Source organism: Thalassophryne amazonica, chromosome 2 (assembly GCF_902500255.1).
Source record: "Thalassophryne amazonica chromosome 2, fThaAma1.1, whole genome shotgun sequence".
Taxonomy (NCBI): domain Eukaryota; kingdom Metazoa; phylum Chordata; class Actinopteri; order Batrachoidiformes; family Batrachoididae; genus Thalassophryne; species Thalassophryne amazonica.
This window is the reverse complement of record NC_047104.1, coordinates 13,393,915-13,407,063: the sequence shown is the minus strand read 5'-3', so window position 1 is coordinate 13,407,063 and position 13,149 is coordinate 13,393,915. Positions and strand designations below refer to the sequence as shown.

At 40.6% G+C, this 13,149-nt stretch overlaps 1 protein-coding gene across 1 annotated transcript in view; it reads right to left on the bottom strand.

The window, feature by feature from the left end:
* The window catches only part of zgc:153993 (uncharacterized protein LOC767645 homolog), a 37,033-nt gene that overhangs the window by 8,949 nt on the left and 14,935 nt on the right, over window positions 1-13,149 (bottom strand). The window contains exons 3-4 of the mRNA XM_034183773.1: window positions 6,764-6,925; window positions 4,670-4,802 (exon numbers count right to left, since the gene is read on the bottom strand). Of these exons, the coding sequence (XP_034039664.1) occupies window positions 4,670-4,802; window positions 6,764-6,925 (295 nt within the window). The remainder of the gene's footprint in view (window positions 1-4,669; window positions 4,803-6,763; window positions 6,926-13,149) is intronic.

The window sequence follows — 13,149 nt, the reverse complement described above, 5'->3', positions numbered from 1 at the left end:
AGCAGCGCTGAATCCAATTTTTCCAGAAACTGTGAGAGACAGCCAGGTGGAAACCATTCGGAAGATTCAGACGGCTTTCGGTGAGGATACTCTGGGCGTCACACAGATTAAGGATGGCCCACAGCGGCGGAGGACGCTCCGAGCGGCCATCGATAGGCTAAAACAACCAGATCATTTTCAAAGTGAACTCTGTGTTGATCCGGGATGTCGTCTGACTACCAGAGAAATTGCAGAAGAGTTGGACATCAGCACTTCTGCGGCACATTCCACTGTTACAGGAGATTTTGTAATGAAAGACGTGCAGAGGAATTCGCGCATCGGGACGGAGCCGCAATGGCGCGCAACAAAAAGCACGTCCGTGTTGGAAGTCTCACAGGACAAGTTGTGACATGCCCAGCTGTTACACAATTCCGCGGATACTCACTCGACTGAAAAGCCACCGAAAGCCGTCTGAATCTTCCAAATGGTTTCCAACATGGACGTGCTTTTTGTTGCGCGCCACTGCGGCTCCGTCCCGACGCGCGAATTCCTCTGCACGTCTTTCATTACAAAATCTCTTGTAACAGTGGAATCTGCCACAAATGTGCTGATGTCCAACTCTTCTGCAATTTCTCTGGTAGTCAGACGACATCCCGGATCAACACAGCCTTCACTTTGGAAATGATCTGGTCGTTTCAGCCTGTCGATGGCCGCTCAGAACGCGGCGCCCCCTCCGTCACTGTGGGCCGTCTTTAATCCGGTTGTAATGGTCCTTAATCTGTGTGATGCCCAGAGTATCCTCACCGAAAGCCGTCTGAATCTTCCGAATTGTTTCCACCTGGCTGTCTCTCATAGTTTCTGGAAAAATTTGATTCAGCGCTGCTCCAACCGCTCAGCCATTTCGCACGAAGGTTCAAGCTTGGCTGATGCAAGCGCACATGATTCAAATCCATATAGTTTTTAAAAAAAATTAAAAAGGTCGGATAGTTTTCTAACAGACCTCGTAAAGCTTCATTGAAATTGAAAATTGAAGAGAGACAGACAGAGAGAGAGACAGAGACAGACAGAGAGAGAATGCTGTCTTTTCTCTTTAAGTCTATAAAAGTAAGGCTATAAAATCTATAAAAAATAAAAGTACTTAATTCTTTCATCAAAACATCAAACCTAGGCTTTCATCTTATACACCTTCTGGCAAATTGTAGCTGAACTTTCAGGTCTAGTTTTAAAGGAGGACTAGCCTAAATTTAATTGTCATCTTATATGCTAAAACATACTAAAAGCATATATTTCCCACCTTTCTTTTTTGGTTGTTTTTGATGATTAATAAATTGATAAAATAAAAATTTATACAGAACGCATGTGATTGGTCAGACAGTTTATGACATCACTATATGTACACCAAGATAGCGCGCTGTCGTCTCCCCCCGTGGATTTTACGTGCTCGCAACAAAACAGTCAGAGAGCTTTTTAGCAAAAAAATAGGTGTTTTTGCGTGGCTCCCGGCTGTAGTAATGAGGGATACAGAAGAAATAATGTTAGCTATCATGCGCTACCGCTGAAAAATAAGGAAGGGCTCGGGCTGTGGGTAAGCACGGTGAAACTGAAGGATCCACCTGTTGTGAGCTTCTCCAAAGTGTAGCGGCCATTTCGAGCGGGACTGATGTGAAAGATTGTTAAGCAGAGCTCATGGGTTCTAAACGAAAAAACCTTTTGGAGGCCACTGGAATCCTGATAATATTTTACTTCATTAAGTATATAAACCACGGGGCGAGCCAGTGAGCGCGTACCCCGGATACAGAAAAACACAGCCAGCTGTCATTGTGATGAGCACTGAGACAAGTGAGACAGGAGGACATCTTTACAGGAGGTGAGTTTCAAAAGTAAAATATGTATTTATTTATCAGCCAAGCTGAGAACATCATATTAATTCTAAATGGTTAACCGGTGCACAGTCACAGTCCTGATACTAATGACAACCTTATTTTTCCTGTTGTGTGTGTTGGTATGGCAGCCTGCACGGCCTGTGTTTGCAATATACAAACCTTCTGCAGGAACATTCTGTACTGAAACCAAGTGCACTAGCCACTCGGCCATCACCACTGTACACAATCACAATACACACACACACTTGTAAGTCAAAGTTTGGGCACTCCTGATGATTTCCATGATTTTCCTTTATAAATCATTGGTTGTTCAGCAATTTCAGCTAAATGTATGATATAGCAGACGAACACAGTGATATTTGAGAAGAGAAATGAAGTTTATAGGATTTACAGAAAGTGTGCAATAATTCTTTAAATAAAATCAGGCAGGTGCATAAATTTGAACACCCCAACAGAAAAAAAAAAACCCATCAATATTTAGTAGACCCTCCTTTTGCTGAAATAACAGCCTCTAAACGCTTCCTATAGCTTCCAATGAGAGTCTGGATTCTGGCTGAAGGTATTTTGGATCATTCCTCTTTACAAAACATCTCCAGTTCAGTCAGGTTTGTTGGTTTTCAAGCATGGACAGCCCGCTTAAAATCACATCACAGATTTTCAATAATATTCAGGTCTGGGGACTGAGATGGCCATTCCAGAACGTTGTACTTGTTCCTCTGCATGAATGCCTTAGTAGATTTTGAGCAGTGTTTAGGGTCGTTGTCTTGTTGAAAGATCCAGCCCTGGCGCAACGTCAACTTTGTCACTGATTCTTGAACAGTGTTCTGAAGAATCTGCTGATATTGACTGGAATCCATGTGACCCTCAACTTGAACAGGATTCCCAGTACCTGCACTGACCACACAGCCCCACAGCATGATGGAACCACCTCCAAATTTTACTGTAGGTAGCAAATGTTTTTCTTGGAATGCTGTGTTCTTTTTCAGCCATGCATATCACCCCTTATGTCTAAATAATTTTAGTTTCATAACTCCACAGCACCTTATTCCAAAATGAAGCTGGCTTGCCCAAATGTGCTTTAGCATACCTCAAGTGACTGTTTGTGGCATGTATGCAGAAAACCCTTCTTCTGCATTACAGCATCATACAGCATCACTTTGTGCAAAGTGCGCTGTATAGCTGAACGATGCACAGAGACACTATCTGCAGCAAGATCATGTTGTAGGTCTTTGGAGTAGGTCTGCAGGTTGATTATGACTGTTCTCACCATCCTTCACTTTATAGCTTATCTGAGATTTTTCTTGGCCTGCCACTTCGGGCCTTAACTAGTACTGTGCCTGTGGTCTTCCATTTCCTCACTATGTTCATCACAGTGGAAACTGACAGCTGAAATCTCTGAGATAGCTATTTGTATCCGTCCCCTAAACCATGATGTTAAACCATGAACACGGAGCATGTGCGAAACTCTGCAGGAGTGTGGCGCGAGACAAAAACAAACATGGCAGACTCATTGAAGAAATTTGACTTTGCCGCTGGAACAAATTACAAAAACAACAGAATTTTGCAAATATTTGTAGTGGCTGAGTGGGCCATGATTTTATCAATTATACTGACCCGTAGTGGCCCAAAAGTGGGCCAAATTGCCACCGGGCCAGTGGGCAAATGGCAATGTCAAGCCCTTTTTGCATAGGCATTGGTCACTTCAACATAAACCTACACCGCTGGGGACTAGACCAATGGGCAACACCCATTGGCAGCTTGTATCCACAAGGAAGCTGAACAGACAGCACATAATTTTCCTTATGGATGACCGGTTCTGTTGCCCCTGCAGACACTGACCTCTCCATCCAAACCAATGCTCTGACTGACTGGCTGAATTAGACAGAAGGAACTGTCTGACCAGCTGCTCTACTCATAAAAAGAACACAGACATTTGCAATTTAGAATTGTCTGGAAAACTTAGAGGTGCTTGTGGTGCTTAGACACATGTCCAGTTTGTGTGACCTCCACTACAGGAGCATATTTCGAACGGCAATGGCAGAGACTTGGTATTTCAGCAAATGCGGTCAAATACATTTAAACAGAATCAGCAATAAGACAGAACGACTCGCATAGAGAGGAGTTTCCCTCAAAATGTGACACTTGTTGTTCCATATATGCCACTTTTAAAGTTATTTTGCACTCTGATAGCACCCCTTTCCTCTTTTTCTCCATTATGTAATAATGTTCTGCGAAGTACTATTTGTCCATGCAAGCCACATACGATATTCCAACTGTGCTCTTACTCACAAAAAACCTAAACTGACACAAATGAAAGCCAGCAGCTTTGCATATACATCATGTTGTGGCCAAATCTGCTATATGTTCCTCCACTGCAGACAGCAGTAAGCAAACGTATGTGTAATGCTTCCACTGAGGTCTCAGTGTGATGACTTTGTATTTTAAGTTTCACTTTGATGGAAAAAGTCCTCAAGATAATGCAAAAAGTAGGTTAACTAAGAAACATAGCTGAAATATGTGCTGAAAAACCACCGTACAAGTCTAAAATCTTGTAAGACCTATGAAGCTGTGGACGATATGTGAAACAAACAGCAAACAAGAGGATCATCCTAAATGAAACAAACATAAAACACCATAACAGCTCTTGCACAACATCTTACACAACTATGAACATCCCTACCAAATAGTTTCAATTTAACAGAGAGAGTGAGAGGAAGCATTTAACTTCCTAATTTGAGAACTATTTGACCTTTCTTGAGATCAGTGGTCTCTGTGATGATCACTAAAACAAGTAATCAATGGGTTACCCTGTATATGAGTCTGTAGGCCAGATGAAAGAGAGCCACGACTCGACCCCAGTTGATACCATCAGCAAAGATGCTCCTGGCCACTTTCATGAAGATGTCCTGAGCACAGTTGGGTTGAACTGCATTGATCAGCCTGACAAGAAAGTACAAACAGATCTTGTTCCATCTCTAACATACTTATGGTGCTCAAAGCAGACTCGTGTAACTGGACTGACATAAAGCAGGAATGTGGCAAACACAACTTTCATTCCTACACATTTTGCATGTTTAAAATCTGATTACAATTCATCAGTAAACAATGACACTGAAGTGGATCTTGCTGATGGGAACTCTGATCAAAGTATAAAAGGACTAGCATATGTGTTACATTGAAGTTTGATGGACCACCTTGACTGGAGTTCCAGCTGAAGCAGATTATTGATTTTACTTCACTGTTCATTTCTGTTCAGAATTATTAGAAATGTTCTGATTGTAAAATGTCTTTACTAAAAACTATTTGTTTAGGAAGTGGCTATGTAACAGGTAACCAGCTAAATACTATTTAGCTGGTTACCGGTCATGCAGCCTATATGTCAGTGTATGGCGATTTAACCGGTAAACGTATTCGAGGTAATGTATGGGATGTTATCATTGCAAATTGTGCGTTGGTGCATATTTATAAGGAAAGTTACTTAAAATATTACTGGATTATTATTCATTATATTATTTGGATATTACATCCCAATGGACCATTATCAATACACCACATCATTACTTGATAATACCTTTTCATATCTCCATGTATGAAATGATTAATGATCATGGGGAGGAGATAAAAGTAAAAATATAGGAGTACCCACTGTCCCTTCTTAACACCACACACACTTACCATTGTTACCCAAGTGTGGGATTTGACCATTATGTACATTTCACTCAAAATATGGACCATATAATATCCAAATAATACAATGAATAATAATCCAGTAATATTTGACAATTTTGAGTGACTTCTCTTACAAATGTGCACCAACTGACAATTTGAAATAATAACATCCCATACATTACCTCTATTAAGTCTCCCGGCTAAATAGCCATATGCCATCATATAGGCTGCATGCCCGATGATCGGCTACATAGTCCCAGAGACTATTTAGGTGGTTACCGGTTTCATAGCCAATTCCATTTGTTTAATAATGGCAGCAACAGGATATTTCTGGTAGATGTCATGGTTGCATGGTTACTGGATGGATTGACGCAAAAAAGCACAGCACATTTCCAACGACCAAAAAATAAAATGCAACTCAGAGGTGTAAAGTCACTAAAGTCACTGTTTTTTTTTTTTGTTTGTTTGGGGGGTGGGGCTGCAAAATGTTATACATACGTATACATCTGTAAAAATGTAAATGTGTTCAAATTCTTTTGTATTTTGGATACTAATTGTGACCTAATCAGCATGCTGTTCTCAAGTAAAAATTTCTGCGTTTGGACTTTGCATCTAAACTCTTCAAATATAATTTTTCTTTCCCTTTATGTATTTTTTAAAGAACTATAGCACTAAATAAAAAAGTAGCTTTTGTCAACACCATAATAATTAATATAATAATAAGTAATTAAAAAGAAAAGAAAATAATAAGAAGACCTGTGTTTATCACATCAAATGGCTACACTGTCTGGTGAGAGGGTAATAATAATAATAATAATAATAACTTTGCTTCTATAGCACTGTCAAGATAAATGAGAGTCCTCTTTAGCAGACACAATACTCTGCCTCGGTGGTCCATGTTATGGCGCACACTCAATGAACTGAATGAGCTGAGTGACAACTGTGTGTGCATTTTATCCTTGACATTTCGGATTAATTATTTCTGTGCAACCAATCACGTACTAACAGACACATGAATAAGTTAATCAGGTCATGGTAGTGCAGGAAGAGATGGAAAATGTGTAGGTTCGGTGGTCTTTGAGGACCAGTTTGAGAACCACATCTTGGCTGATTAGCTTACAAAAGGAAATTGACGCTGCAATCAGATATATCAATCAGACCATATAACACATGGTTAGAGATCACCGGTGCACATCAGAGTCAGAGAAACAGGAGTGTGAGCAAACACTTACTGCTGGAGTTCAACACTTCGGTTCAGGTCTTCTGCGATCTTGAGCAGCTGTTCCACCACTTGTTTCACTTGAGGTTCTTGTTGTTCATTTGGCCTTCCTCCTAGGTCTTCAGATGTCACGTATCGGTCTGGGTCCTCTGTATTTATACGCCCAATGACATACCTGACAGATAAACCCAAAAAGAGATGTCACATGCTAGGTTTCCTCAACCTATGAACCTTTGACCCATCTATCAGTCATGAGTTATACAACAGAGCCACTTCAAACACTTTGAACTCTGTAAATTATATCATTGCTGAACAATGTCAAGAACATCTGTCTGATTGATTCCAAAATTGATATGTGTAGTCATATACGGTACAAGGTTTCCACACTATGACCTTTAGGACAACATAACATTGCGCTCAGTCTGTGTGTGTGTCCTTTTCTGAGTTATGAGTGTGACTAGCACATGAATACTTCAGCTTCACTCGGCGTGGGATGTCTGACCATGAGGTGCATTGTGATACACTACAAGCTTATTAGAAACCGAGCAGAAGTGGTTAAAAACATACATACTGACATCAGGGTGACTCTGCTGCTTACTACAGACATGTATTTTACATCAGTGCTACTACTAAAGGTTCCCTTACACAGGACAGCATCCTTTGAGAGTCCATTGTGCATCCAAAAATTGTCAGCCTGCAGAGGGGATGCAAAAACACCATTCTGTAGAAGTGATTCACTTTCTTATGAATATTTTTTTTATCCGTTTTATTCTTTTTCTTCTGTTTTTAATTATGTATTTTATTTTTTTTTTATTTTTAATTATTTCATTTTTATGTTGAATTGTTCTGTGTGAGGTGCCTTGAGATGGCTTTTGTTGTGATCTGGCGCTTTATAAACTGATTAAATTGAAATTGAACCATAAAACTGGACACAGTACTTTGAAATGCACTTGTCGCAGGCATGGCCTTGAGTCTACATTTGTTTGAGGAGACTGCAAAGGTTCTGGCTACTCTAATGCAATGGATCCAGAAGTTACGACTGAAGTTGTTGAATGAAAGACCATAGAGCTTCAAAAAGTGTTTCGGTGACTGAGATTATCTCGCTCCAGCTTTGTCTTATCTGGTATGAGGTGTTCTTTTTGTTTAAGCCATATATGCATAATTACAACCTCTTTACGATTCTTACATGTGTTATTTGAACACCGCCTGAATTTGACACTTATATGTATTTCTCCAAAGTTCTAAGCAATATGGTAAAACAGGGGTTCTTTTCAATAATGGTGATATTTAATTAGCTTAATTATGATTACATAATCAGCTAATTATCCAAAAGGACACCCAATTTCAAGTTAGTATTTCTAACACTGAATTTATATTTGTATTCCCAGTTGTTTGACTGGTTCCTTTCATGCGCACACCTAATGAACATATCTGGCATATTTTGGGCCCTTCCACCCCTTCTATTGTTCTCTATTTTGAATATGCTATTCCTGGGGTATATCAGAGGAGAATCCCAGAAACATTTATTTTTGGCAATTAGTGGTGGGTCAAGTCTCAATATGCAGTTTTCTTCTGCATGTGGAACTCAGCTTTTGAATACACCATTTCATTGGGGTGTGTTTAACAATGGACAGGACGTCAGCAGCACATGTGGACACCACAGTGTGTGCCATTACTGAACATAAGGACTTTTAAATTCCAAAAATAAGGTAGACTGACAAATGTGTGCTGGACAACATGTTGGACACCATCTGATGCAGATGAACACTGATTGTGCAACAATAAAACATGAATCCATTTAATTTTTTTCCTCCTCTGTTCTTTAATTTGATATTTTTGTACATTGTTCTCATTTGTCTGTCTCTATGTGGTCCTGTTACAGACTGGCGCCCTGTCTAGGGTGTACCACACCTCACGTCCTATGACTGATGGGATAGGCAGAGCGCGTGAAGGCGGGATCTGGCAACCAGTGAGTTGCTACATGCAGTGCTGCAAAAATAAGCTGTCATATCGGCCCTTATAAATGGCCGATACCAATATCTGCAACATCGGTGCCGATAACCGGCCAAGTCAATAACTGGTCGACCCCCTACTTTGGAGTACCAGTTTTGATCTGCGTGACCATCCACAGTGTGCCTGGGTTTATTAGCTACTGATGTTATCTTATTTCTCTCACAGGCCTCAGTGATACTTTGGTGGTATCGCTTTTAAAGTTTACATACATGTGTAAGGGGAGGTGATGGTCTAGTGGTTAAGTGTTGGGCTTGCGACCAGAGGATCCTTGGTTCAAATCCCTGCCTGACTGGAAAATCACTAAGGGGCCTTGGGCAAGGTCCTTAATCCCCTAGTTGCTCCCAGTGTGTAGTGAGCGCCTTGTATGGCAGCACCCTAACATCGGCGTGAATGCGAGGCATTATTGTAAAGCGCTTTGAGCGTCTGATGCAGATGGAAAAGCGTTATATAAATGCAGTCCATTTACCATGTGTTGCACCAGAGTACTACACCAGCTCACCCAGTTCGGTGCATGCTCTTCTGTTTAGTGAGGATGCCAGCATGTGCAATGTTTACCTTCAACTGGTCTTTGAAATTTTTGTTTCTTTCTCTCTGTGTTTCTTTTGAAAAGGCAGAGTTCACTGTAAAGTAGGTACTTGGGGATTCTGCAGTCATCTATTCAAATCACATGTCCAAACCATCAAGGTTGAGCCTTTAAGACGATTTACTTCTACACTTGTGGTTTCAGCCCTGTCAAAGATCTCAATGCTTCTGATGTTGTCCTGCCATTATATGAAGAGGATTTTGTGCAAGCAGTGCACATGGAAACACTCCAGCAGTTTGATCAGTTTTGGATACAAAGTCCAGGTCTCACAACCATATAGATGGTAAGAGATAAGATGGTAAGAGATAAGAACAGCCTCATGCAGTTTCAATTTGGTTGATAGCAGTATACTGTGCTGGCTCAGTACTCAAGATCGCAATGTACTGAGCGCTAGGGCTGTCACGACTAGGAATTTCTGGAGACGATTAATTGTCAGACAAATAATTGCGATTGACGAATATATTGTCTATTTTTTTTTTTCTTTTTTCCCTTCTTTATATTCTACTATTGTAGTATAATTACACAACTCTGGAAGACCGTTTGGATTCTGTGAGTGGAGAAACTGGGAATGGTGGAACATTTTTATTTTTATCTTCATTTTACATACAGTCCCAACTTTTTCTGAATTGTGGTTGTTTCTGTTGCATTTCTGAAATTGTTTCTCCTTATCAGTCACGTTTTGTGCTTAAACACTACATTAAGCCCATATTGAACAAATAAATACCTTTGGAAAGTAACAGCTGTTAAAGTTCAGAGGTCTCACCTGCTTTTTGTGATCTGTGCATCTGAACATCACCACAGCTTCTCCATGTCAGGGTTTTTTTTTTTTTTTTGTGGTTCAGTTCATTCATATATTCTCATTTTTTAAATATGTTTTTAAAGATATTTGACCGTTTATTTCATCTCATGATCTCATAAATTCAGCATACGACGCGCACATGGTGTGAACAGGACGGTAACGGCAGAATCACACCTTTAGAGAAAGTTCAGAGAGAAGTAAAGGCAGCTTCACGTTTTCGTTTTGCTAACATGTTCACTCGGGTTAAAATCCTCTCTCTGCTCAGCGCTCGCTGCGCACTGAACGTGTCGCGCCTGCATTCAGGAATCTCCCTCACCCACCCCCTCCCTCGCAGTCTGCAGCCTGTTAACTCCGCACGCGCGCGCACACACAAGCACAGACACACCAACAGCTCCGCATTTTAGACGGCTTTTGAAGAAGACGGCACTGTTTTAATCGGCCTCCTCCTCCTCCTCCTGTCAGCCTCCTTGTTATTGTCCCGCCTTAAGACGAGAGCGAGGCTGCAGCACAATGACGTCAGATTCTGAGTCGTTTTACGCTTTGTGGATAAAATAAATCATTCACGGTAATCACGAATATGAAAAATAATCGTGAATATGAAAAATAGTCGCAATTGACGAATATTGTAATAATTGTGACAGCCCTACTGAGCGCTTGGATTCCTTTGCAGATCTTGATGTTGATCTCCTTGTTGAGGGAACAATCTGGAGGTGGTAATACTGAGGTATGGGAACTCCTCTACAGTCTTCAGTTCGGTTTCCTCAATGGAAATGTAGTGGCAAGGACCAGCAGACAGCCGGGTGGACTGGTACAGGAATTTTGTTTGGTCAAAGCAGATGGTAAGGCCCAACCCATCTGCTCTGTACTTCAACTACACAAGCTCACTGATTGAGAACACAGGTAAAGAAGAGGTTAAAGTGCGCCACAGCCAAAATACACTAGTTTCAAACCCTTTCTGATTTCCAATGTGTCAGATGCCTATCCTTGGTCAGATCAATGAAGGTCACATGTAGATCTAGGTTCTGTTCCTTACATTTTTATTGGACCTTTAAAAAAAATGTCCACAGTGCTGCAAAGTGGGCGGAAGCCACTGTGAGCCTTGGGCAGGTTTTCTTTGAAGACAGCAGAGATCAGGTGGCTGGGAATGATGTGTACCAGTATCTTTTCAGCAGCAGACAGAAAGGAAAGGCCACGGTACTTGCCACGATTTGATTTGCTTTCTTATTAACAAATAGCTCAATTTTTGCCTCATCTGACAATTTTGGAACAGGGGCTACCTTCTTGCTCTGCACTCAGTCCATGGCGATGTAAAACTTGCTTCCCTGACGACAAAGACACTGGTGATGACACATCCGACTAACTTGTTCTTATGTACAATTGTTTGAAATGATGATCCTGGAATCTGCAATTGATTAGAAATGGCTACAAGAGACCTTCCCAATGTGTGTAAATCTATAATTATCCTTCTTGGATTTTCAGTTCCTTGGACTTTCCCATTGTTCTGACTATTGGTCAGTCCAGGTCAGGATTTAATAGGCCTTGTTATGTTAAAAGACACATAGAGCATTTAGCACCAGTGTGTGTGTGTGTATATATATATATATATATATATATATATATATATATATATATATATATATTAGGGCTGCAGCTATCAAATATTTTTTGCTATCAATTATTTTATTGACTAATCGAGTAATCGGATAAAAAAGTACTTTTGTGTTTTTAAACAATATCAGTAGTGGCAGGGCTCTCCCTAAGCAATGGCACAATGTTGCTGTGCCATCATGCAGATTTTTAAGTTTAGGATGTTTCCTCTCTTTGTTTTCCCAGGTAATTGTTTATTTTTTCACATTAAGAGTTTTAGAGCTTTGCCAAACCATAAGCAGACAGTCTGTGAAATCTTCAGTCTGCAGACAGGACATACTTTTTTTTCCTACTGCACATTTCAGTTGCACTTTTTATTACTGTGATTTATTCAGTGTTTAGTGTATATTTATACATGCCGTACAGAGAGCATCTCAAGCCAAAGTCAAATTCCTTGTTTTCTGTGGATACTTGGCGAATAAGACAGCCTTTGAAAAATGGCTGTGGACTGCAATGTTTCCACAAAAGCTGCCTGTTGATAAAAAGTCTTACCAAATCTGAATAAAGGCTTTTTTAATCATTAAACATGATTCACTTAAAGTGCACATTCATTCGCTTCATCTGCAGAGGTGGAGAGCAGCCAGTGGAGCAAACCGTGTTTAAAAAAAAAAAATACATATATATATATATATATATATATATATATATATATACACTCAAAAATATAAACGCAACACTTTTGGTTTTGCTCCCATTTTGTATGAGATGAACTCAAAGATCTAAAACTTTTTCCACATACACAATATCACCATTTCCCTCAAATATTGTTCACAAACCAGTCTAAATCTGTGACAGTGAGCACTTCTCCTTTGCTGAGATAATCCATCCCACCTCACAGGTGTGCCATACCAAGATGCTGATTAGACACCATGATTAGTGCACAGGTGTGCCTTAGACTGCCCACAATAAAAGGCCACTCTGAAAGGTGCAGTTTTGTTTTATTGGGGGGGGATACCAGTCAGTGTCTGGTGTGACCACCATTTGCCTCATGCAGTGCAACACATCTCCTTCACATAGAGTTGATCAGGTTGTCAATTGTGGCCTGTGGAATGTTGGTCCACTCCTCTTCAATGGCTGTGCTAAGTTGCTGGATATTGGCAGGAACTGGTACACGCTGTCGTATACGCTGGTCCAGAGCATCCCAAACATGCTCAATGGGTGACATGTCCGGTGAGTATGCCGGCCATGCAAGAACTGGGACATTTTCAGCTTCCAAGAATTGTGTACAGATCCTTGCAACATGGGGCCGTGCATTATCCTGCTGCAACATGAGGTGATGTTCTTGGATGTATGGCACAACAATGGGCCTCAGGATCTCGTCACGGTATCTCTGTGCATTCAAAATGCCATCAATAAA